Source organism: Puma concolor, chromosome C1 (assembly GCF_028749965.1).
Source record: "Puma concolor isolate L17-30 chromosome C1, mPumCon1.1.hap2, whole genome shotgun sequence".
NCBI classification, from domain to species: Eukaryota; Metazoa; Chordata; class Mammalia; order Carnivora; family Felidae; genus Puma; species Puma concolor.
This window is the reverse complement of record NC_141674.1, coordinates 63,960,504-63,988,269: the sequence shown is the minus strand read 5'-3', so window position 1 is coordinate 63,988,269 and position 27,766 is coordinate 63,960,504. Positions and strand designations below refer to the sequence as shown.

Here is a 27,766-nt window from a genome sequence, read left to right as displayed (position 1 = left end):
ATCAATATATTTGGCACTACTGAATTATACACTTAAAATGAGTAAGATGGCAAATTTATGTTATTTTTTAATTTTTAATTGTGGCAAAATATGCATAACAAAAATTTTAAAAACACAACCATTTTCTTGGCTTACAATTCAGTGGAACAGCAATTTGAACTGGGTCTTGCCTGTAGTCATTTGGTGGCTCAGCTTGACCTGAGTTGTTCAAGATGGCCTTTGTGCTAGTTTTATGTATCAACTTGACTGGACCATGGGGTGCCCAGATATTTGACAAACATTATCCTGGGTGTGTCTGTGCAGATGTTTCTGAATGAAATTAACATTTGAATAGGTAGACTGAACAAAGCAGACTGGCCTCCCCAACGTAGGTGGGCCGGATCCAATCCATTAAAGACCTAAATGAACAAAAAGGCTGAGTAGGAGAAAATTTGCTCTCTTTGACTACATTTGAACTGGGACATCAGTCTTTTCCTGCCTTTGGACTCACACTCAGACTGGAACTTAAACCTGTGGCTCTTCTGTTTCTGAAGCCTTTGAACTTGGACTCAAACTATATAATTGGCTCTCCTTGGTCTCCAGCTTGCCAGCTGCAGATCCTGGGAATTCTTAGGCCCCATAACTGCACAAGTCAATTCTTTATAATAAATATTTTTATAAGCCTAGACCTAGATATGTCTTATTGGTTCTGTTTCTCTCGAGAACCCAGGCTAATATGGGCTTACTCATAAGAGTCATGCTACCTCTTGGCTGGACCTCACATTCTGCATGGTCTTTCATCCTAGCCCTGTGTTTCAAGAGGGTAAGAGAGCAACGAGTGGGTCCTCTTGGCCCCTGGCTTGCAAAGTGCAAAACATCCTTTCCACCTTAGTCACTTGGTCAAAGAAAGTCATGAATTTAACCTAGATTCAAAGAGTAGGAAAACAGACTCCCCTCCCCTCATGGAGTGGGAAGGGATAGATATCAAATTTACATTGTAAGTGTGCATGTATAAGCTATACGGGAATTATTACAGTGACCTTCACAAAGAAACTACCATTTAAGGTAAATAGAATAAAGCACCAAGGATCAGTGCCTAATACATAGTTAGCACTGAACAAACGGCAGTTACTGTTTTGTTATTGTTGCTATTGTTATAATTCTTCAAATTCAAGAAATACTTGCCAGCTGACAAATCAAAATTGACTTTGATCTTTCCAGTGTATTTCTTCTGATCACAGAGATGAGGATAATTCATCAGTTACTAACAGGCATCTATCTCACAGTCATTATATATCTACATACATAAGATATAATTATATATATGGCAAATAGATATATAAGACTTAACATATCTCAAGTCTTAAAAACGAAGGGAAACCAAAAACCAAAATATGAAATTTAATATGGTCATCTCATGCTTTTGCTATAAACTGATATAATTCAGTAGGCTTACCCAATCATAATTGCATAAAATTCAATTATTTTGAAGAAACACTTGGACTCTAGCATATTGCCATAGAATCCTAAAAGCTCAACTAATAAAATAAAAGATAATTTTAAAATACTGTAGATCTTTCACCATGAACAATGTTTAGGCATTTTTGCATCCTTCTTTTATTTTATGAAAGCTCCATAATTGCAATTTTTAATATATAGTAATAACAGAGTGAATGCAGATAATGTACTCAATGCAGAAAAAAACAAATATAATAACAAAAGAAGGTGTGATATGGTTTCAAACTGTTCTTAGGCAATTTTCCAGCTTCTCATCTTAGTATTAATATGTGCTACTTAAGTATTAAGGAGAGGTCATTGCTGAAATGTCATTGAATTTTCATTAGAAAGAAAAGACTTGCTTTTGTTTCCCAGTCTTGTTGTACTGGGTCCTATTATCAGTACAAACAAGAGTATGAGGAAGTCGAAGCTTCGAAGCCAACTCATCTATAAGCAAGTACTAGCCCTTTGGTGACCTGCTGAGGTATCCTCAAATCTTTTGAGAGTAATATTTGAAAAGGTTTTCCTTTATATTCTAACATTAAAAAAAAGCCATTGGCCATTGATCTCTGCGACAAAGAGGCCCTCTGCTTCTCCCTACTTGGTGCCATGAGAATGGGGTGCACCATCAGATGGTGCATTGACATTTAGTAACGTGCTTTACTGCTCTGCCCTTTCCACACATTAAATGGCAACTGGGGGCCATGGTGCATCTCTCTCAGGCCAACCACAGCTCCCTCAGAGCTAGGAAATTCTAACGCACCAAAGCAGCAACAGCCACACAGGATCACCCACCTGCAAAGTGTAAGGAGTGCTCCTGAATAATATCATTCCTTGTCCAACCGGGCCCAGTGGAAATAAGCAAAGACCAACCAAATGAGAGTAAGCATAGGGTAGTTAATTCAGAGCCTACTATTCAGCAAGGGAGTCACCCACTGTCACTTGTATTTTGGCAGAGACTCAAAGGCAAGCAGAAGAGTGGAAGAGCTTCACAGTGGAAAAAAGGGAAGGCTTTGGGTGTGCCCTGATTGGAGGCTGCTAGAGTGAGGAAACTGGAGATGGGTGAACTAGATATGAGGCGTCTTATGTAACTGATGAGGAGAACATACTTGGCTTTCTCTGATTGGTCCCAACTTAGAAGAAGAAGCATGAATGAGGGAAGTTGTCAGTCATTAATCAAGCCCTGGCCATTTATGGCTGATTATTATAGAAGTTATTGGTTAGCTTCCTGGACTGTTACTAGAGATAGCAGTCTGACTTTCAAAAGTCTGATTTATAGCAATTGGCTACCTGGGCTATTTATTATAGATAGAGGTTAGTTTCCTAGACAGATTGCTGGGGGTCATTGGACAAAGTCTACTTTTATGTATGGTCTGGCACATTGCCTGTTTGTATATTTAGTCTCTCAGCCCTAAATGAAAGCAGAGCAGTCACATTAAATATGATACTGGTGAATCTAATCTGAATCTGATAAAGCCTATCTAAAGGCAGCTCCATTCTCCAAGCTGCCTTATTAACTGTTCAAATGTCTATTCAACATTTATTACCTGAGAACGATCATCAGCATACATGGCTCTCTCTCTGACTGCTGTGAGCTTCTCCAGGCCAACACCATTGTTTATGTTGCTTCATTTCAAACTTACAAACTAATATACAGCAAACAATTTGAATCTAAATTTACTCTCAGCTAAAACAAAAAGAGTTACACACTTTATGTTTTCTTACAATAGAAAGCACATCTCATTTACAGAGATAACATTTTTCCTGGAAGTAAACCAAGTGGGATGTCTGAGGAATGGATAATTAAAAAATAATTTGCAAGACTGATATAATTGTTCCTCTAGAGTTCTGAGACCTGCTTCCTACAGAGTTTTAAAACGCTGCTACAGTTTGACCTAAAGCAGAGAACAGACAAGGAAATGAGGTGGATTAAGTTGAACATAAAGTAGAGCAGAAATAAATTTGAAAGAAGGCTTCACATGCATTGGCTCAAAACGGATGTTTCCAGGGGTGCCTGGGTGGCTCAGTCTGTTGAGCATCTGACTTTGGCTTAGGTCATGATCTCACAACTTGTGAGTTTGAGCCCCACGTCGGGCTCTGTGTTGACAGCTCAGAGCCTGGATGGAGCCTGCTTCGGACTCTGTCTCCCTCTCTCTCTGCCCCTCCCCTGCTCGCACTCTGTCTCTGTCTCTCTCTCTCTGTCTCTCTCTCTCTCTCAAATAAACGTTAAAGAAATGTACATTTCCTTCTGGGGTCACCTATGAACTGACCTGGTTAATACAAGTATTTAAGGAAAAGAATCGGATTTGTGTCATCAACTTCCCAGGTTAATGCAAGACAGAGAAGAATGAGAACATAAGAGTAAGTGTGTGAGGGAAAGCTCTACTTTCCTCAGAGACCTTGTTCTTACAGGAGTCATGATCTGATTCATAGTATTACTGAAATCACAAGACTTTGCTTAAAATTTGGCACTCTTGAACTATAATGTTCTTAAAAAAATTTTAAGTAGTAGGCAAACCTCTGTGCCATGGTCTATTTCAACATTTCAATAGAAAAATCTCTCCTCATCTAGAGCAAATGCATTTTGCTACAATAGGCATCTTTCTGCCTTGACATCCTAACCTCAATTCTCTTGGGCCTGAAGCATAATTGTAGCTGATTGGTGTTTACCTCCAGATACACACTTTGTTAACGAAGTAATGAAATTAAATGTTCCACAAATGAGTACTTGCAGGTTTTAGATATTTTCCCCCTGAACACAGACTCTAGAAACCACATCCCCTATAAAGAAACTCAGCACAAGATTTTCCAAGGTTTCTGTATAGTCATAGGTGCGAATCTCTTGTAGCATTTTGAATATACACTCTCTGGTCACAAGAGAGCAAGTATTACTAGAATATTTAGGGTATTTACCCTACCCTTCGGAGATGATTATTACTGTAATTTAACTTTTTTTTTTTTTTTATTTTTTTTATTTTTGGGACAGAGAGAGACAGAGCATGAACAGGGGAGGGGCAGAGAGAGAGGGAGACACAGAATCAGAAACAGGCTCCAGGCTCCGAGCCATCAGCCCAGAGCCTGACGTGGGGCTCGAACTCACGGACCACGAGATCGTGACCTGGCTGAAGTCGGACGCTTAACCGACTGCGCCACCCAGGCGCCCCTGTAATTGAACTTTTAACAAGAGTAACAAGTTTTGAAATTTTCTTCTCAAGAGATTTTTTTTTAAGTTTATTTATTTATTTTGAGAGAGAGAGAGAGAGAAAGAGAGCAGGGGAGGGGCAGAGAGAGAGTGAGAGGGAGAATACCAGGCAGGCTCCACACTGTCAGCACAGAGCCTGACATGGGGCCAGAACCCACGAACCGTGAGATCATGACCTGAGCCGAAACCAGGAGTCTGACACTTAAGTGACTGAGCCACCCAGGCACCCTTTCCCTAGAGATTTTTTAACTGCAGGTGAGAAACTGGTGAGTTTCTCACCAGTTAACAGTTTCTGGTGAGAAACTGTTACCAGTCAATATTAGGGTGACAAACTAAATTGATGCTAAAATACATTCCAGTGAATGGGATTTAAATACTTGTATACTCATGACACAAGGACACATTTGCATGTATCTGGAATAAAAATACTAAATATCCTCTAAAATTTTAATTCTTTTTTCAAATATTTATCAAGTGCTGTCTCTGCACTAGGTACCAAATTGGTGATAAAGATACAAAGATGGGTAAATACAGACCCTGCCCTCAAGGACTTCACTGTCTAGTAAGAAATTAAGCTGGACAAACAAACAGACAAACAGTTTTAATAATATGTGATAAATGACACGAGAGACATTGATCTTGAAATTCTTAGGCATCCCAATTGAGAAGGCAATTAATTCTTCCAGGAAGGACCTGGGAAGGCTGACATTCAGCCCAGGTAGCAGCACCATGCTGGATGCGTACGGCCAGCATCCATTTTTGACTGATTGGGGCCATAGCTCTCCTGAATGTAGAGGAAGGAGACAAAGTAAAGAAGGGCATCCCAGGGTGCAGAATTAAAAGAAAACAGGGATACACTTCCGGAATGTACATGTCATTTCCAGTTTCCAACTGACATTTCCAGTTATATTGGTTTTTTATTTTCACTGTAAATATTATTCTTTTTTAACACCAAAGTCAGTAAAACCCAACCCAGGAACTGGACTTATTCTCTGGTATTTCCAATTATTGGGACCCAAATAAATTACATTCGCCAACACAAACAAGCTGTTTAATAACTATATTTGTAATTACTTTTAATTGATTGAAACCCTCTAGAAGAAACAAAGAAGTCATTCCAACTAGACCAAGAGAAAACACCTAGGCTCTCATGAAAGCAAATAGATCCACATACGAGGGAAATCCTTATGTGGCCACTAAGGGCTGGGCCAAACATTGATCGAAGATATACTTTAGGAAACAAAACAAAGTGAATTCTCTTTTTTCAAAGAAAACACAAAGTATTAAGTCAAATTTCAGTATTTCTCGCCCTCCACTATCTGCCAGACAAGAAGAAAACCCAGAGCGCTGTGTTTTATACTCACAGTCTGGGTACCATTGATTTACTTTCATCAGAATCATTCATCTATCAGGGCTGAAAACATAAATGTCAAAGCAGCTATAATATATTTGCACCAATAAAGTCATTGGTTATGTTTTCACACCACATAGAGAGAGAGGACTTTATTAACCTTCATGAGGATTAAATACAAAAATAATGTTAAAGGAAAACACTTGTGAGTATTTTGGGCAACTGGTATGTGGGTGGGCGGAGTGGGGTAGAATGAGGCAGTGAGCAAGATGCCTAAAGGAGGAGAAAGTGCCTCTTACAACAGAATGGCTACTTTCAAAGCTTAAATCGTTGGTTCCCATACAACACTCACTGCCCTCTCATCCCCATTTGTCATGATTTTCTCTCCATTGTGCAATCAGAGATACATGAAACTTATTAGCAAACTATTTACCCCACTTCCCCACAAGCTATTATCCAAGTAACATCATACACTTATCATGTGAGAGTGCATTAACTAGGTTCTCTAAATCCAGTGAAGCAGATGGGAAACTGCCTTCAGAATGGTGACATAGGCAATGCTACCTTTGGTGGCCTTAAGTGCTATTAGGGTGTGTGTGTGTGTGTGTGTGTGTGTGTGTGTGTGTGTGAGAGAGAGAGAGAGAGAGAGAGAGAGAGAGAGAGAGAGAGAGAAAGAGGAGGGGGTGTTGGGGGTGTTCTTTTCCTTCTTTAATGGGCCTATTTTTCCCCTGATGTCTGCACCAGCTCTCTTTCTCGTCTCCATCGACGGCTAATCTCAGGACAGGAACCTCTGATAGACTCATTCAGACTAATATGCACATCACTTAGAAAGCATAATGCATTCTTCACAAGGGATCAAGTCTTAAAGCAACAAGTTTCTAATTATGAAATTTCTGGCATCCACATACAGGCATGGGGACTGGGGAGGAGTTGTTCTTTGGGTAGAAGGCATAAGATTCAAATATTAGATTAAAACCCATTTCAGCAAACTTAGAAGTCCTTTAAATTCTTCGGGCATAGTAGACTTTGATTGCATCAAATATATTTTGAAATAAGGAAGTCTTTGCCTCATGGATTAGCAGGTAGGTGCTCTGTTTCTCAGTAGATGAAAAATAAAAGAGGGCTTCAGAAGAGCATTACAAGAATCACTACAGTATCTGCTGCTTAATCCAGGTTCCCAATGCACAAATCAGGGGCAGCCACCTGTGTAGGTAGCTCCCTGTATTATAATGTCAGGTAGACATCTATGCAGTCTGAACCATGCTGACTTTCCTGGGTTCTCCACTGTCATCACTGTCCACAGTATCAACTACATCTCCAGGGGACCATGATACCAGACCAGATCTCTTTTCATATAAGGGATTCACACACCATCCAAAGTCACTTGGTGACAAACAGTACATTTTAATATGAGATGAAGGCGATCTTGCCATGCAGAACTTTTCAAAAGGCTTATTTAAAAGAAATCTTTCAGGGTGCCTGGGTGGCTCAGTCAGTTAAGCGTCTGACTCCTGATTTTGGCTCAGGTCATGATCTCACAGTTCATGAGTTCGAGCATTGGGCTTTGTCCTGACAGTGCAGAGACTGCTTGGAATCGCATTCTCTCTTTGCCCATCCCCTGCTCATGCTCACGCTCTCTCTCTTTCAAAAATAAATAAATAAACTTAAAAAAAAAGAAGAAGAAATCTTTCCACTTGCCTTGTCCCCTTTGTTTCTCTTGAAGATTTAGTGAGAAGCTTGTAAGTACCCAAATCAATCTCTAGCACCAGAAATCTTTTCATAAAACTTAGAAGAATCCATTATATCCTGTTTGTGTTGAACAGAGAATCAGTGTACCATAATGAAAATAGGAGACCAACATACTCATCCAGGGGCAGGCACTTGATGTCCAGATTACATAAACCATTTGTCTACAGGAAGGCAAGACTGACTCCAGCACTAGGGCTCTGTAAGTCCATCTTCACTTCGCCTAAAGAAAGAATGTGTCTTTCATCCTTTTGCTTATTTGTTCAACAAATATTCAATGAGCATTTACCTTGGGCCACCACAGTCCTCTAGACCGGTGACACACAGAAACAGAATACATTTCTTGTCCTCAAATCTACTGCAGAAACATGAGTGTTATTAAGGCAGCAAATAGATAAGAAAGCATCATTTTGTTCCTGGCAAAGGAAATAAAATTTCTCCAGAGAAAGTGGTCCCGGAGTAAATTCTTAAGGGTAAAATAGAAGTTCACCATGCAAAGCCAAGGATGAGGAATGGACATTATAAGCAGAATGATCATCAGGTTCAAAAGCAGGGAGATATGTTAGAAAAGAGTGATTCAAAATGTTGAATAGGTCATATGAAGGAATATCATATGATAGATGGAGGTTACATGTCAAGAAGGGCAGGTGTGTTCCTTATTAAAGAGCTAAGATATTCTAGAGTGGATCAAGGATACCTGGGACTCTGACCAAAACTCTGGATCTTCTATACATAAAACTGCATACAAATTCAGAGTTCATCAATTTCCTAACTGCAATTTGTGGATCCAGGTTTAAGAATTCTTGGGGCACCTGGGTGGCTCAGTCGGTTAAGCGACCAACTTCAACTCAGGTCATAATCTCACAGATTGTGAGTTCAAGCCCCATATTGGGTTCTGTGCTGACAGCTCAGAGCCTGGAGCCTACTTCAGGTTCTGTGTCTCCCTCTCTCGACCCCTTCCCCTCCCTTGCTCATGCTCTGTCTCTCAATCTCTCTCAAAAATAAATAAACATTAAAAAAATTTTTTTTAATTTAAGGATTCTTAAAGCTAGAGAGATTTTAGCCAGAAAGCTTATATATAATCAAATTGTCTTGAAAAAACAAAAGCATCCTAACATCAATAATCAGGACAGACTGGAAAGGTGAATTAGTAGTGTCAGGATGACAGAAAGCTGTTGCAATATTCTAGAATACACCACCACACAGGTTCTTAACTGTATTGATCAACTGCAAGATAGTAACATGGATTTATATAAGCTCTGGCCTGGCCTGGATACTTCCAAAAGCACATTCCAAATGTCTCATTTTTAACACTTAGAGAAAGAGCTTTCACTGAGGCCAAAAATGAGAAAAAACACATAGATGAAAATTTCAGAACTCTCCTCTTCAAGAGGATGGCCACCCAGTAAGACAGCAATCATTCCCCTATTCATCACTCACATTAAAGAGCCAAAAACATAAGTTCATTCTTTCAACACAAAGTTCATGCCAAGAACTGAATTAAAAACTTGCAGGGAGTGTGAAATAGCAGTGATACTTCTTGAGTCAAAGGATTTTTATATTAATAGTATACAAATAATCTCTACCCCTAAGTTAAGTGAAAAACCTAACATTCATCATAGGGAACAAACAGAAACAAAGCCGATCTCTCCAAAGTTTACATTCACGTCTGACAAAAAATGCATAAGACACTTTCTTTCCTCTTTGGTTTTGAGTTGCTGAGCATGTGAAATGAAAAGAAAGAGGGAAGGCAGGCAAAAACAGGGTCACGGATCCTTGTTGCTGAGTCACTTAGGCAAGGAACTATGACTTGGAATGATGGATGGAAGATGATCTGAATGACATACAACAAAATTATTCCCAGGGAGCACTGGAAGAGGGAAGCTATGAAGCTCAGGAAGAGGCTAAGGCTGGATGAGAGCCATAGTTGCTCCCATAGTATTTTAAGTTGCCCAATCACAAATGGCTGCCCTCGGTACAGTCAAATCCATGTCAGGGTGATGCTAGCACATGACAGTAACAGCTTCACTGCAGGTTAGTGCATCATTGGTCTCAGGGCATGTGGTTGGAACTAGAACCTATGACTCTTTGAACTTCTCCCAAGTCTAAGGCTCTTTGCACCATAAAACATGATTTTATGAGGGGCACCTGGCTAGCTCAATTGGTGGACTCTTGTGATTCATGCAACTCATACAACTCTTGTTCTTGGGGTTGTGGGTTTGAGCTCCATGTTGGGTGTAGAGATTACTTAAAAAGAAAAAAATCTTAAAAAAAAAAAAAAAACCCTGTGATTTCATGATGTAATATGACTTTGTAATTTGAAGGTAGCTTGGGAAGTTAATCGAATTATGCCCCATGACTCAGATCCTTGTGCTTCCAATATTTCTATTCATCAGAGGTTTCAGAACCAGAGAGATTCTTGATATTTACTCCTCCATCTCACACTCATCACTTCTTTCATCCCACTAGAAGCAGTCCTGGAACCTTTGATTTACAAGGACTTCTTGCCTCACCCCCAGGAGGATCCCTGTCCCAGGCTGTACCACCAACCTGCACCAATCACTCCAAAAGCAACCTGGCCATTGGGTGGGAATAAACTGTTCAACAGGTTTGTGCCTCAACTATGGGCAGAGGACTGCCTATGTGACTGCCACATTTGGACCTATCAGACTATGCACCTGTCAAGACTGGATTGGGGTTCACCAGGCAGCTTTTGCAATATTTTTGAAACTGCACATGTCACAACTGGGAACAATCTCAAGTTCTTGCTATTACAAGTATCTCTAAGAAGAGGAAGATCCTAACAACACCATGGCTTGCTCCCAGGTCCTGGCATCTGGATGAGCTATTTCTTTGATTCAAACCCGCTACTCCACCACATCCCAACAGCTTTACCAGGTTGACACTCACTACTCTTCTAGGACCTGGCTTACACCCTACTTCTTCCAGGAGGAAGTCCTTGCCCCTCCCCCAAGTCAGAGTTAGGTCACCTTACTATGTGCTCTCACAGTTCTTGCCGCTAAATTATAATGATCTTATTATTTGTTTATGTTACGTCAATAGATTATAAGATCTGCAAAGGCTTTTTTAGTAGCCCTATTACCTGGCAAATAGTAAGACTCAAATATTAACTAAATGGAATGAATGATTCGATCAATCATTAACTAAATGGAATGAATAACTCAATTAAGGCATGAGATACCTTAAAAATGAACCAGACTTTGGGAACACTTGGGTGGCTCAGTCAATTAAGTGTCTGACTCTTCGTTTCGGCTGGGTCATGATCTCACAGTTTGGAGTTTGAGCCCCATATCAGGCTCTGCACCAACAGCGTGGAGCCTGCTTCCCTCTCTCTCTGCTCCTCCCCATCTTGCGCTCTCTCTCTCTCTCTCTCTCAAAATAAATAAACAAACAAACATTTTTTAAAAATGAACCTAACTACTTTGACTCTGGGTAAAATGCATGTATTTAAAGATTAGCCATAAACAATGAGAATTTGTTTATATGATATGCATAACTTCACAATTCACTCTTTTCTGTCTCTAGTATCTCACCAAAAATACAAAGTTAGGATAGATCTTCAAGAAATTATGTGTAATCATACCACTGAGTTTCAAGGCAAAAATTTGAGAAGTCTTACCCTGTCCTCAAAATTTTGACAAAATCTATCAGATTATTAAGTGAGCTTTTATGAAATGTGAACCATAGAACCCTCAAAAATTAAGAGAAAATTATATCAAAAAGAAATTAATTGGGAAAATAAAAGTTTCTACTCTAGCAGAGTTTGCCATTATAGACTTTCAAGCCAAAATTGTGTTTGCTAATAACAGTAATAAGCTTTGTCTTCATTCACTGATAGATGGTTTCTCTATAACAACTATCATGAGTCACAGGAATGACCCAGGGCTGGGACACACAGCAACTCGGGACTCCAGAGCAAGATTCAGAATCACTCACCAGGGCTCTAGAAATCCAAGTTTCTAATCCCAACTTCCTTAAAACGGGAACTATAACTGGGTTACAGGAGGCAAAGTCTATGTGTCAAACGGTTCACTTTCTATTATGGACTTTTACTCAATTACAGAAAGAAAATTGCACACTAACAAATAATTCTGTCATGTGACACACTCTCCACGTCCACTTCTGCAGTTGCCTGATTCCACTTACAAGACATACTTCACGACTTATGGTCAAAGCCCACTCTTCAGAGCTCCTCATCACTATGAAAACCCCCATGTGGTGCTTCTACAGAGCGTATTTCTGTACACAGGGAAAGGCTGCCCTGGAAGGACCCGCTTGGCCCCCAGCACCTGCTTAGTTGCAGAGAAAATCTAGGAGAACACACCAGGCAGAGGTCTCACATCTACCAGCCCAGAGATTTGCATCTGTATCCATGCTGTGTCTGCCCCAGGATTCCATGGGACCTCCAAAACATTTCATGAGTCCTAAATACTTCAGGCTTCCCTGGGTTTTCCAGGATAACAAAAAGCACAAAGTCCCAAACTTAAGGAGGGGGCTAGGAAATAGCTAAAATCTTAATACCAGACAGCTAAAGGCAGAGCAGGATCAGCCATACACCGTGTCAACACTTATCACGTTATCATGTGCCAGGTACCCAATAAGCTGCAAATGTGAAGCACTTCTTCTCACTGAGTCACTCCAAGCAACTTCCTCAGCAGGAATTAGTATCTCCTTTTGCAAAGAAGGAACTGAGTCTCAGAAAGTCTGAATCACAAAGCTAGTCCCAGTTCCTTTACTTACTATGTGACCTTGAGCAACGTATTATATAAAAATCTCAAGGCACACTTTCCATAGCCATAAAAGGGAGACAATAATATTATCTACATCATAGAATTGTTATAAGGACTAAATGTAAAATGCATGCAAATCCCTTAGTGCCCGATACGGTAAATGACTAAGAACTGTAAGTAGCAGAAGTAATTGTTATCTACAGTAAAAAAAAAAAAAAAAAAGAAAAAAAAGACAAAGGAAAAAAACAATAATAATGGTAGCAGTGATAACCAATATTCCTATATGGAAATATGGAATGGCAGAGCTAGGATTCAAATATAGGTTTTTCTGATTCTAAAGACCTTGCTCTTAATTCTTCCAACTGCAATATAGTACTTAGCTAACAGGAATCAAGATGCATGAATGGATGGATGAAGGGAAGGGAGAGAAGGAGGGAGGGAGGAAGAGCAAAGGAAGAAGAGGAGAGAGGAGGAAAGAAGAAGGAGGTGGGTAAGAAAAAGTCAATAAATATTTGATAAATACTGATATATATATATACACTATATATATATATATATATATATATATATATATACACACACACACACACACACACACACACACACATACAGAATTGTTTTCTTCAGGAAATGGTAGTCAGCTTTCTTTATTTCAAAGAGGTAATATGCACATGTTGCATTAGTTCTTTAAGCCAGGTATCTTATAGACATATTGGTTTCCTCATCACTGTACCTCCAGCCCCAAGCACAGAATCCGAGACACCTAAGGTACTCAATAAATATCTGTTGACAGAATTTCCTCTCAAAGGAGATTTTGATGAGATCAGACATCCAGGTGTTCAGGCCTCCAAAGTCTCTGAGCTGGACAGCAGGCTGGAAAGCCTCCCCTTCCTGGAAAGGCCACAGAGCAGCCCTGCCTAAAGAGGCATGTCCCCCCCCACCCCAACCCTCAGGTTGGGCTGTCAGAACCACAGCCAGCCCTGACCTAGGTCTCTTCGAATTTACATTTGCAAAGTGAGGTCTTCAAGTTACAAGGAAGGTGAGAGGTAGTCACCCTGGATGGCAGTGAGGGGGTACTATTGATGTTAAGAATGAAAAATTCAGAAGTCAGTGAAAGGAGGAATAAAGATTTTGCTGGGTATAGGACAATAATTTAGACTATCTGACTGTGATAGAGATAACATATTTCATTCACAAAGCTTTTTCAACCTCCTTCTGGACTATGACTAAAGGAAAAATCTCCTTCCAAAAATGAAAGGGATCACAATTTAATTTCCTCTTCTCCTTGAGAAAAACACACAAGAACACAAAACAAAGTAAAAGAGGATTTCTTAAAATTTTCTGTCAATAAAAGAAAGTTATTAAAGAAGCAGAGAGAGGTTTAAGTTTTTCCACAGGGAATTAAAGGATACTATTATGACTTCAAAACTTATGTGTTAAAAGACCTTTGAATTGATAGATTTAATCGTGTATGAAATTAAAATGAGGTGTTATCTTAAAAGGCTGAATTTATTTTAGTACAATTTGGGCATTTTAATATATGCCCAAGGCTGACTGTTTATCAGAGCTGGCATTTTTAAAATAACAAGGGATGATGCTAATATTTTTTTTGTAACAAGATTTGTAATTTATGTAGCAGGAACAACTTAATGTGCCGGTGATTTGTCCTCCTGCATCTGTAATTGATGACAAGGCACTAATTTTTACACATCAAAGAAATTAAACCTAGCTTTCCTGTGCATTATTGACCTTTACTGTACCCAACGTGGTTCAGAAGAAAGAAATTATACTGCAGTGAAGTTTCGTATTTTCTTTCTGCATTGGATTTCCCTCAACAGTTGCCCAAAAACTGCTAATCAGTGAATAATATTTCGTGTTTAGGGGATGATGTTCCCATTTGATGTGGGGGGAGAAAAGCAAAAAAGAAAAACAGTTTGAAAGTAGTCATTCTGCCCAGATATTACTAAATTTATCATCCAAAGATGCCAAGTAGGTACCTCCTCAACAGGAAGTTTATCCAGGCCAGAACAGAAAAATCAAAACAATTGGTGAGATCCTACAGAAGTAGGTGATCGTGGAGATTTATTTAACAAATATTTCTTGAGCACCTCTGAAAGCCCAGCACTATTCTGGCACTGGGACATATCAGTGCACACTTCTGACAGAAGTCCTGGACCACGTGAAGCTCACTATCTATTAGAGGAAGGCATACAAATTGTGTGTGTGTGTGTGTGTGTGTGTGTGTGTGTGTGTGTGATCTCAGATGGTGACAGAGAAAAACAAAAAAGAATTGGGGATAAAGAATCAAGGGAGAGGCTGTGATTTGAGCAAAAACCTAAGGGAAGTGAGAGTAAACTGTACAGATATCTAGAGAAAAAGTGTCTCAGGATGAAGAAAGGGTATCTCTATCCAGAGATGGAGAACACGCTGGGGAATGGGGCCCTAAGAACGACAATGAGAATAACAGGACTGAGGCAGAGGATGGAAGAGAGAGTAGGAGGTGAGGTCAAGGGTGAAAGAAAACATTCTGATAGTTGAACCCACCCATTAGCCTTTTAAATCCACAATAAAATCTGTGAGGTCTCTGCCAATCTCCAGAATCTGGCAGTCCCTCATCTCTAGAAAGCACCATATTCAGCAAGCACTTTTCTACATCCACCTCCTAAAGCTTCTACTCAGTGGATCCCTGTCCACCTTCTGGAATGACAGGGAGAGGAACTGAATCTAACTTCCTAAGACAGACCAAGCAAGCAATGTCCAAGACTGTTACCTCTTCCTACCGTTCTCTAAGAAAACCAACTTTCCCCTGAATGATACAATTATCAGTCTGCTCACTGTCCTGACACTATTACCTGAATATATCCCAAGCATGAATGGGGCACTCACAACCTCATGCAGCATGCATTTTTCCATGCAAGTAATATTTATAGACTGTGCAAAAATGGAGCAAACAGAAGTAGGCAGGACCTTGCTCAGCCTAGACCAGGGGTTCCCAAACTTGGCTGCACATTAGGATCACTGGGTGGGGGGGTGGGGGGGTGGGGGGGCGGGGGGGCGAGGTTAGACAGGGAAAGTTAAAAATCTCAGTGTCAAAGCTGCATCCCATGCCAATTAAATTAGAATCTCTGGCAAAGGCCCAGTCATCAGCATTTTTAACTTCTCAGGAGCACCAATGTGCAACATCGGGTGCTTTATTCCTATTGCTAAAACTAACTCTGGCAGCCACATCACATGGTGCGTGACATTAATTGTTTCTGAAGTCCCCAATTTGTTTGCAAACTGAAGTTAAGCCGCACGTCCTCTGTCCGCTACTGTTGCATTTTTTCCTTTGAGTCAATCAATATAAATCATCGCATTTCTCCTCATTGAACCTTAAAGGATTCGATTTAGACTATCTTTTCAGTCTACTGAGGTCCCTCTTAATCTGATTCTTAAAACAGGTATGCCACCCACAAATTCAAGCATATGTCCTCATTGTTGATGGAGATAGAAACATTGGCTAGGTCAGAATGGAGACTCATAACATCCTACTAGATACCACCTTCAAGGCTTTCTTCATCCGAGCCTTTTATAGCACCATATTTGATATTCACAACAACCCTAAGATGTTAAGTATTATGATGAAGAGGAAACAGTGATTCAGAGAAGTGAAATGATTGCTTGGGATCTCACAGGTTAAGTAGAGGAACCAAGAATTGAAGGTAGGTCTACATCTGATTCCAAGTCTTATGATCTCTTCATTAGCCACTTATGATTATTTAACTACTTGGCAACTCACCCAACTGTCTTATTACTTCAACCATTGCTTCAAAGATAGTATGAGAACTTTCCTCTTCTCTTTTTTTTTTTTTTTTTTTAAAAGGAGTCCCAGTTTATTTTATTTTATTTTATTTTTTTCAACGTTTATTTATTTTTGGGACAGAGAGAGACAGAGCATGAACGGGGGAGGGGCAGAGAGAGAGGGAGACACAGAATCGGAAACAGGCTCCAGGCTCTGAGCCATCAGCCCAGAGCCTGACGCGGGGCTCGAACTCACGGACTGCGAGATCATGACCTGGCTGAAGTCGGACGCTTAACCAACTGTGCCACCCAGGCACCCCTCCTCTTCTCTTTTAATAAAACTGAAATGAACAGCATCAAACTTATTTCGCTGATAGTCATTCAACAGATATTTATTGAACACCTTCTATGCTGCAAGCATACTGAAAATATTGAGAACCCAGCAATGAGAAAATAGAGCAAAAATTCCTTTCATGAAGCTTAGATTATGCCAGTCATAGAAGAAAACAAAATGAATCTATCATAACCTAACCTAGGGAACCCTTGATAGCTCCTAATTATCATCATTTCCTTTTATAAGTACTCAGAATCCTCCTTTTGTGATTTACTCCACAACCTTTTCTACAATTTATATCACAATAATCTTAAGAACATCTCATGTGCTTAAAAAAACAAAAGCAAAACACAAACAAATAACAATAACAAAACACCATAGTGCTGTTAAAAACAGAAATCAATTAAGTAATTTTAAGATCTTACTGGCTTTCTTCAGCAATTCATGAATCAGGCAACATCAAATCTAACAGATAGAAAGGAACTCCAAAGAGCTATATAAGGCAAGAGATTTTATAAACAGAGGGTAACAGAAACAGGGAAGTTGTACTAGGCAAAAAAGGTGATTAGTTATTGCAAGGTTACTTTCCTTTAGGGCATGGGAGAGGTTTATCAGACAGATGAGATGATCTGATGATTAGATCAGATGATTCCTGATTGACTTGTTTAAGATCCATTTCTGAGAGAGCTGAAATTGTACTTGAGTTTAGGTTTGAAGATGTAGGCTTAGCATAAGTGACCCCATTCTGGGTCTACTGTCTGGTTTTGAAAAGTGCTTTTAAATATATAGTAGTGAGAGAAAACCTAAAAATGTGGTTGCATCATGAAAAAGATGAAAATATCAAAGCTAGCTGTCTGTACCAGTGCTAACAGAACTTTCAACAATGATGACAATGTTCTGTTGTCCAGCATGGTAGCCACTACCCACATGTGACCACTACACACATGAAATGTGGCTAATGTGACTGAGGAAATACTGTTAATTTTATTTACTTTAAATGGTAACATATGACTAATGGCTACCATAATAGGCCACACAGCTCCCAGGGAACCCAGGTGATAAAATGACTATCTCTCAAAGAGAGGATTGGGGCCGGGGGGGGGGGGGGGGGGACACAAAACAACTTATAAACGTACTCTTTACGGCCTTTGGTAATTACTTTTTCTTGGGCTTCTTTCAAAACAATCCTGAGAGGCAAGCAGTTCATTAATACAGTCATAAAAAGTATGCATTCAGGTAAGAACTAAAACAAATTATGTGGTGGTCATACATGGAACTCATATGCTTTGACTCTGCAAACATACCTCTTTCATGGGATTTTCACAATTAAGAACATGTGCCTGAATTGGTGTCTGCCTTCCCTCCATCAGATGGTGATGGCCACCAGAGGTAGATGTTCTCATCTTCTGGGTTATATCCAGAGAAAGTAGGCTCCTAAAGATTTTAGAGGTAGAAACACCTGGCATGACTCACCTCTCTAAGACATTGTGTATTTATTTGTTGTTTTAGTGTGCATGTGATTATACAAGATTTCTGACATACGCTCGATTGGCCCGTAAGTTAGCACATCCCTGGGATTCCACTAAGAATAAGTAGAGCAAAAGAAGTATGCTCTTTTTTTTTAAGTTTATGTATTTATTTTGAGAGAGAGAGAGAGAGAGAGACAGAGAAACAGAAAGAGAGAGAGAGAGAGAGAGAGAGAGAGCAAGTGGGGGAGGGACAGAGAGAGAAGTAGAGAGAGAATCCCTTCACTTCTGTACTTACAGTGCAGAGCCTGATGTGGGGCTCGAACTCAAGAACCATGAGATCATCACCTGAGCCGAAGTCAGATGCTTAACTGACTGAGCCACCCAGGCACCCCAGGAATATGTTCTTAATAGCGCAGACACTGGCACACGTACTTCCATTGGTTACTGTGTTCACTGTTTTCGGGTCAAATATTTTTCTCTGCATAATAATACTGAGAAACAAAACCAAGGTGAAACTTCATTGTTAATTAACACAGGGTAACATAACAACCCCCAAATCAAATTTGGGTGGCTTAAAACACAATAACGATTTATTTCTTGATCACATTACAGTCTCATGTTGGTTGATGAGGGGGCTCTATTCCATGCAGTATTTCAGAGACCAGCATGCTTCCATCTTATGTCTCCACCAGCCCCTAGGCTTTCCACTGTACCTTCTGCACCCAATCACTGGATAAGGGAAGAGAGAAAATGTGCAGCCTCGTGCAGGAGGACTGTTAGGAGCCAAGTTTTGTGTTTTGTTTTTTGTTTTTTGTTTTTGAGAGAGAGAGCACAAGCAGAGGAGGGGCAGAGAGAGAGGGAGACAAAGAATCTGAAGCAGGCTCCAGGCTCTGAGCTGTCAGCACAGAGCTTGACACGGGGCTTGAACTCACGAACCACAAGATCGTGACCTGAGCCAAAGTTGGACGCTCAACTGACTGAGCCACCCAGGTGCCCCAGGAGCCAGGTTTTAAAGTGTTGCATGTCATTCCTACCGAACCCCATTGGCCAGAATTCAACCCAATAGTCCTACTGGACATCAAAGGTAAATGAGATACCCAATTCCAGGTATGTGCCCAGGAGGAAAAAGGACAGGAGTCTGGTGAACACATAGCACTGTCTTTGCCACTACCACTAATTTGGATTACTGGGAAACAGTCCAGCCTGAGTTAATGAAGTCATTCATTTACTCATTCAGTTACTCATTTCAAGCATAAGCAGTAGGTTTTGCCATTTGCCAAATGTTTCAAGCACAGAATGTGTCAGACTTTACTAAATAAGTCTCAGCTGTTTTCTTTCTCCCATCCTGTGTCTTTGACCCACCAGTGACACCCACAGATACCATCTAGCCCAGCAAGTAACTGATCAAATAGCACAAATAAAAAATTCATGACCAAGAAAATGGCCCTTATTTCATTAAACTGATAAGCTTCCTTATAACAACCCTGAAACATTTCATGATTAATCCCCAAAGAATTTACATTTTTTTTAGCATGCACCTGCATTTCAACATGGTCTGAAAAAACACCCTCTTCTCATGGAAATCATTTTTACCCCAGAAAAAAATCTAATGGTTGAATTTGTTCAATATTGAATGGTAGACATGAAAATAAGTTCTGATGATCCCTAAATATTTGGAGATTCAAATAATCAAACCCTCCTCTTCATCATCGTCATTACCAAAATTGCCCATTAATGCTATATACAAGGTGGGTGCTTTTTTCCTGAGACACTAAGGTCTTTACTCCTCTTCATGATCCAGTTCCCAGGAATCAAAACTCTAAAACATCGGGAAGTATTTTTCAAATGATCAAAAAAGAGAAGCTGCCAAAATAAGTCTCTTGATTAAAAATCAACATGATTACTACAAGCACAGGCTGGGGGCCTAGCCTGCCAAGCCCTTGGAGAATGCTGCTTAGGGGACAAATACGGTCCAGAAAACACCAATTTAATTTTAACAAAATGAGATTGCCTGGAAGCATTTCACTATATTTAACATTGGGGAGCAGTTTCCAAAAATGAGACTTAGATTTTTTGGATATAACAATTAGGACACCATCTAAGGGGCAGGATCCAAAGTGTAATTATTGCTAAATGGAGTGTTTCTCTGAGGGTGGAAACGAAGTCTTTAACATGGCTGCATGAGCCCAAATGGACGGAAAAGGTATCACTAAAATGTCGTTGTTTTATTATCCACTGGATTTGTTCAAATGAGAAAGTCCAGGAAGTGTGGGTTACTATGGAGTGAACTGTGTCCTCCCAAAATTCATAGGTTGAAGTCCTAACGCCCAAGGTGATGCCAAGGTATTTGGAGATGGGGCCTTTAATTAAAGTTCAGTGGGGCCACAAAAGCAGGGCCTTAATCCAACTGGTGTTCTTACGAGAAAAGAAAGAGACTCCAGGAGTGCACAGAGAAAGAGAGCCATGTGAAGACACAGGGAGAAAGCAGCCATCTCTGAGCCAAGGAGAGAGGACTCACCAGAAACCAACCTTGCCAGCACTTTGATTTGAGACACCCAGCCTCCAGAACTGTGAGAAATAAGCCTCTGTTACTTAAGCCACCCAGTCTGTGGTATTTTATTCTGGCACCTCTGGTGGACTAATACAAAAACGAGTACAGAAAGTTTTAGGCCACATTAGTACAGATGTCCAGGTGAACAGATACATTCAGTGCGATGTAGAAAAGGTCCAAGTCATAGATCTCTGAACAAAGGGCAACATCAAGAAATGTTTGCTGAATGAAATTGTACTATCCTTTCAGCATAGTAGTCAGAGAAAGGGTGTTTATGGTTAACATAAGGAAAACAATAAAAAGCCTAAGGTACATGCAGCTCTCAGATACAACTACAGTGTGGCAAAGAAGGCTGCCAAGTCATTATACTATTGACTTCCAGAAAATGCCATCCCGACTCTAAGTGGGGTTGCTCTGGGCACTGACCAAACTCGGTGGAAAATGGAGGCTGGCTTGTCAGAGTCCCTGGGGACAAGGTTATCTTAATAGAGCTAGGTTGCCTGAATACAACTTGGGGCAGCAATTGCCTAGGGAGCATGGAACTCAGCAGGCAAGGGTGTTTCAGGGGCTACACAGGCTAAAATCAGATCTATAGCACTGACTGCAAGTACCCTATTCAGTAAAGAATAACTGAGGGAACGTAATAAATCATGCTGGGCATGTAAAATGCTAGCAAATGCCAAGTGGTTCTTTAACAACTTTTAAACCATTTCTTTTGGCTTCTAATGACTTCCTTCATCTTGGAGAACTTCAAGATCCCCGGTGGGTAAGCATATCTCAGCCCTCCACAAAAAACACCATCACCTCTTCTTCCATCTTTTCGTCTGAAGACACCCAGCCAAGTTAGAGCAGACCAGCTGCTGGCCCATATGACACCTTTGTGCATATTAGGAAAAGGCCCCTTCCTTGGGGATGCAGCCATGCACCAGGTGCACGACTTGGCTGGGGAAGCCCACACTGGCAGTCACCCCGCCCCCCACTTGGCCCCTTGGCCCAGCTCACTTGAATAGGATGCAATCTGCACAACCATATGAGATGCTCTGATGTAAAAGAGTTTGTGAAGCCTCATGAGCCACTGTGCTCATAACAGTAAAAAGCCCGTGCTTTTACTTACAGCACAAGCTCAATGGCTGCAAGAAGCATTCCAAGTGCAATGGATACAGGACAGAAGTAGCTATTATAATGGGCACAAATCATGAATCTGCTCTCAAGACAATGCATCTTAGCAATTTACCAAGTGAACATTAGACTATCAGCACAGCAAATTCTAAGAAATTTTTGAACATGGAAGAATCAAATAATAAAATGCCCGAGAAAGCTCTCACACGTAAGCAAAGTGAGCCACTAAACACAAAAGCTTTGAGAAGTACAAAAGATAAATTCTTCTCTAAAGATGAAGCACAGGAGGTTTCTGAGACCAAAGAAACTCAAAACTGGGCCAAGAAGAATTAAGGAAAACACCATAGAGAGAGAGAGAGAGAGAGAGAGAGAGAGAGAGGGCAGAAGAGACACAGAGAGAAACCCCATAAATTCCTTATCAGCACTAATTGTCTCAAGAAATAGGAAGGGGGTGGCTATAGAACACTTGAAGAGCACATTTAATGTGAAAAACACTTATGATGTATATTATTCCAAGTAAAATGACTGGAAAATGGTGGAGGCGGATGTTAAAAAAGAAAAGACAAAAAGTAAACCAATAATTACTTTAAAATCCCCATCATCAGGGTCACCGGCGTGGCTCAGTCAGTTAAGTGTCCAACTTCAGCTCAGGTCATGATCTCATGGTTTGTGAGTTCAAGCCCCCCACATCAGGCTCTCTGTGGTCAGCGCAGAGCCCGCTTTGGATCTTCTGTCCCTCTCTCTCTCTGCCCCTCCTCCCCACACTCTCTCTCTCAAAAATAAATAAACATGTTTTTTAAAAATCCCCATCATCACAATGGAAAGAGAATCCTGTTACATACAATATAGGCACTCAGGGGCGCCTGGGTGGCGCAGTCGGTTGAGCGTCCGACTTCAGCTAGGTCACGATCTCGCGTTCCGTGAGTTCGAGCCCCGCGTCAGGCTCTGGGCTGATGGCTCAGAGCCTGGAGCCTGTTTCCGATTCTGTGTCTCCCTCTCTCTCTGCCCCTCCCCCGTTCATGCTCTGTCTCTCTCTGTCCCAAAAATAAATAAATGTTGAAAAAAAAATAAAAAATAAAGTCTTTAATATAGGCACTCAGATCCAAGCTGAGGATAAGAATCAGAGACAGGAGCAATGACACACACTACCTTTCCCAACCCACATATGATGGACTTCTACTTGGGCCCACTCCCAGCCTTTTGAGGAGGGACTCAATGGCTTCACAGAAAACGTCCCCCAAATGCCTCCCTCAGAAAGTTAGACTGAAAGTCTTGAATTTCATCTAAAGTGGCAATTCCACTGTAGGAGCCAGACCCTGGAAGGCAGAGGTGCATGGTTTGAGTCTATGTTCTGCTTCCAGTAAGTTGTAACCCACTAGATGCTAATCCTCTCATAGACCAATCCTCCAACCAAATGTCTTGTTTGGAGCTTTTGTTGCTCAAGCAGGCATGACATAACAGTGGCTAAATTTCTGTGATACCTGCTATGGTCTGCATGTTTGTGTCTCCACCAAAATTCATATGTTGAAATCCTAACCTTCAGAGATCATGACATTTGGAGGTGGGGGTTGGGGGAGGTGCTGAAGTCATGAGTATGGAACCCTCATGAATGAGATCAGTGACTTATAAAAGAGGCTCCAAAGAGATCTCTTCCCCTTCTGTTACGTGAGGATATAGTGAAAAGTCTGCAACCCAGAAGAGAGCCTTCATCCAACCATAATCGTACCCTGATCTTGGACTCCAGCCTTCAGAACTGTGAGAAATAAAGTTCTGTTGTTTATAAGCTACCCAATCTGTGGGATTTTGTTACAGCAGCCCAGTGGGACTAAGACAATGTCCTATTTTGCAAAGCATTCTGATATACAAATCATTGTCTTTATAGTCATCAGGACCACCTGCAATCTGCCCATGTGCCTCGGGCCTAGAGATGCTCCCTCGAGGAAGCCAAGGTCAGCCTTCAGGAGGACAAACCCAGAGAAGAGGTCCCAGCAGGACGCGAGATGCTGAAACGGCTATCTGGGTGTACAGGTCCAGGGTCTTGGGTCCCTGTGGTATAGAGGGATAGCATTGTTTCCAGGAGAGCTTTCTCCCAGGCTCTGGGGACTCCTCATGGTGGGGAGTAGATGGGACCAAGCACTAAAGTGAGTCCCTCTGCAGCATAGGGGCAGGACTCAGGGCCTGGTTCTTCTTGCCCAGGTCTAAGGACAGTACAGCTTCTTTATGAAGCAGGTTCCAAGGTCATTTTATATGTTAGGCTTGTTGGAGCATTTAAGGTGAAAATTTAACAGTCAGTAAAGAATATGGGACTATGGGGAATCAACACTAGAAAGAAGATAAATTCAACACTCCTTTTTTAGCATCAATTTGAAAGGGGGGCAGGTAACGACCCTTACTGTATATTCTCCCAAATGCTGCTAAAGTCCCATGTACAGGACCAGAGGGAACATATGGTGAGGTGGTGCAGCCCAGGGTTTGGTGGGTTGGGTGGGAGGGCAAGTGAGCTGGACACCATCAAAAGACGCACAGGGTCTGGAGCAAGACTGCCCCCCTATCAATCGTTGGCCAACTGGGCCATTTGGGTTTCTAATTTGTAAAACGGGGCTAGCATCTACTTTACAGAACTGCTAGGAAAATTAAATGAGACTAATTGGGTAAAATGCTCAGCACAGGCACTCAATAAATAGAGGTTGTTATTGCTAGTTACCAAAACGACAGAAAGAGGAACCAGAAGTCGAAAATAATGGATTGACAACACCCTCCTAATATGTGGTAGAAGCCACCTGAGGCTTCCTTCTTTGGGAATTCTTAAGAAATGTCAATGGGATGAAAAATAAAACAACATATTGCTTCCTCAAGGGGAACAAGCACTGCTCCATGATATATTGTGTAATGCTGCTAATTTAGGGGAATGAAAAGTACTAAATCTGTCATATAGAGAAAGACAGGTTAACCTGAGCAAGGTGAATGGAGTCATTTTGCTGGAAGTAACCGTTTAAGTATGAGTTTAGTGGCCCAATAGAAATACGTTTACTGTTACAATTGTTGTTAATAACCGTCACCACCTATTGAGTGCTTTCTAAATGCCAGCACTCTGCTAACTGTGAACATTAGTGCTACGCCTTACACATCTCTGAAAGGTACACATGTATTTAGTTTTGCTCGAAATATTAAGTCTTCTGCCTAAAGCCATGCAACTGGAAAGTGGCAGGGGCTGGATTCAAATCCAGAAATAACTCCAATGACCATATTCCTTCTATCACCCCCATTCCAAAACCTAGTGGAGAATTGACAGCCACTAGCCTTCAGCTGTCTCAAGCTGACAACAGACAAGGCATGATGATACTCATCGTAAAAGGTGGTATTATTTTCTGTGCTGCTCCCCTTACTTCCAAGGATTCCTTAACTGTGGCCTCATGGAACTTTATCATGTAAAACCTCAGGATTATTTTATGGTCTCATTTTTCTGTTTCTTGAAATATAACCCTCTAGAGTCCAAAGACCATGTCACACACTTTGTTATACCCTTCTCAGTAGCTAGCACCAAGCCATAACATAGAAGGAGCTCAAGAAATATCATTTGAATAAGTGAATGATGTCCTAAGAGGGAAGTAATGTAAGAACAAAATTGGGAAAATATAATGGTGATGGCTAGGGTGAGAAACATAAAGGCAACACCAATTTATTCCAAGATGGAAAATAATACTGACATTTGCTGTTTGGGGATCCATGGTCTAATCTCCTTTAACGTCCCTAGTGCTTAATCTGTCAGTCACCACACACAGATTTAGTACTTACTGCCAGGTATTCATTCTCAATTCTTTGAAGCATAAAATCGGCAGCATCGGATAATATAGCTGTGGAAATGCTTTTGGTTTCTTTGGGAGAAAAAAATATAGGCACTTTCATTATTTCTCACTCCCATTGTAGATTTCCCTCCTCTTTGACCACGTAAAAGTAGCAGTAAGGGTCCCATTCATAAATGCACACTAACTTTCCTTCATAGGATGCCAGATAGGATGAACAAGATGTTCTTTGGAAAAGGGGCTCAGGTGTCTAGCTGGCACATCACCAGGGTCACATCCTCTCCTCATCCCTGGTATCAGATCCACCACTCTTTGAGATTAGTCTTCTGTAGAACAGAATGAGCCAGGGACTCACCTGTGCTTTGGGGAACACTGAGCAGGGAAGGTGGTAGACGGGGAGGTGTAGTGGCCTGCCCACCATTAGGAAGGCAAAAGGGGAGACCAGAGATTACCAATGTACACAGGGCCCCTTCTTCTAAAGCAGTCACTTTCTGCAGCATTGACATTGCAGGGCATTTGGAAGACAGGGAGCTCTTCACTCATGCAGAATACCATGAAGATACTGATATAACATGCTTAACGTAATTGCGTAAATGCTGGGGGCCCAAATCACATCAAAACTGGCGAAGCCTTCACTCAGCACACATTTAATAAATGCTGATTCTGTGCCGAGCATTGTGCTAGGGTATTGAGAATATAAAGACAAGGATGAGAACTTGCCTGCCTTAAAGGGTCCCACTGTCCAGGCAACAAAAGATGATGGGAATAATAGCAGTAGTAGGGAAGTTAGAGAACTGCTAATATTTACTGAGTGCTCACTCTGTGCCCAGCATTGTCCTAAGTGCCTTTACATAAGCCACTCCATTCACATGGGTATAAGAACCCTATGAGTTAAGAAGCTATGATTATATAATATTCCAAGGCTATTGGTACTCTGATGGAGTACTATGGAAATCCAAAGAACTCTCCAACAGCATCTCTCGTTCAATTTTCTTAAAGTTCTATCAAGTAAATCTCCCCACATCCCATCCAAAAAGATGGCTATTGCCTGATTTCGGCATTAAGACACACGTTCTACAATATGGGACTTTCTGAATAGTGTACATTTGGGAAAAATGATCCTGGATATCCAGGCAATGACTTTCCCCTCTGCCCCCCACCCCCGCCACACACACACTTGTTCCCACCTCCGCAGTAAAATAAAAAGGACTCCTACCATCATAGCCCTGCCAGCCCTGCCAGCCTGGCTCCACCCTACTGCCCCTACAAACAGAAACTAAGCTTGCTTAGAAACCATATTAATGGAGCAGTTCTCAATGTCAACTCTTCCACTTTAGAATTTAGGGTAATTCTGTCAGATAAGAGGATCAAGTTTTAACCTATAATGTAGAACAAATGGTGAAAATGTATGAAACAAAAAGGAATTTCCAAGAATTCCTACATCCCCATCTGAATCAGCATGCTAAATACAAATCATTTTTATTTATTCATTAAATATTTACTATTTATATTCTCTTATCATTAATTGCTTTTATTCATTTTTTGGCATTCAAACTTAGACTTTTGTGTACTTTTCCTCAACAGTTTCACAAATTAAGTCACCTTTTCCCCTCATTTGATAGTAATCCTCAGGAGGGCAAGGTCTAGACACTGGTACTACTCCTTCAATGTGCATCAGAATCACCTAGGGAGGTTGTAAAACTTACTAACCCCAACCTGATCCCCAGAGCTTTATATAATTGATACTGGGTCATTTTTAGAACTCTCCAGAGCTTTGATCTAGTTCTCACAGGTGGCTGCACACTGGAATCATCTGGGGAGATTTACAAACTACTGATGTATAAGACCCTCTCCAGAGACTATGATTTAATTGATCTGAGTGCTGCCTTCATTGATCTGAGTATGTCCTTCATTGATCTCAGTGTGTCCTTCATTGATCTAGGTGCCCTCTATTGATCTAAGTGCCCCTCCTTTGACTTGAGTGCTGTCTTCATTGATATAAGTGTGTCCTTCATTGATCTGAGTGTATCATTCATTTATCTGAGTGCTGCCTCCATTGATCTGAGTGTAGCTTTCATTGATCTGAGTTTATTTAGCTTGGGTCTCAAAATTTTTCTAAAGTTCTCCAGGTGACTACTTTGAAGCCAAGGCTGGGAACAACCTTATATTCCTTTGACATATACC

At 40.9% G+C, this 27,766-nt stretch overlaps 1 protein-coding gene across 5 annotated transcripts in view; it reads right to left on the bottom strand.

Annotated features, from left to right (window-relative positions):
- The window catches only part of ST6GALNAC3 (ST6 N-acetylgalactosaminide alpha-2,6-sialyltransferase 3), a 536,306-nt gene that overhangs the window by 383,780 nt on the left and 124,760 nt on the right, over positions 1 to 27,766 (bottom strand). For 4 of the 5 annotated variants that reach the window (XM_086717320.1, XM_086717321.1, XM_086717319.1 and 1 more), the window contains one exon: positions 17,945 to 18,074. The exons of the other annotated variant lie outside the window; for it this stretch is intronic. In XM_086717320.1, coding sequence (XP_086573446.1) covers positions 17,945 to 18,043 — 99 coding nt within the window. In that variant the 5' untranslated portion in view covers positions 18,044 to 18,074. Of the gene's footprint in view, positions 1 to 17,944; positions 18,075 to 27,766 lie in introns of those variants that run through there. 5 annotated transcript variants of the gene reach the window in all.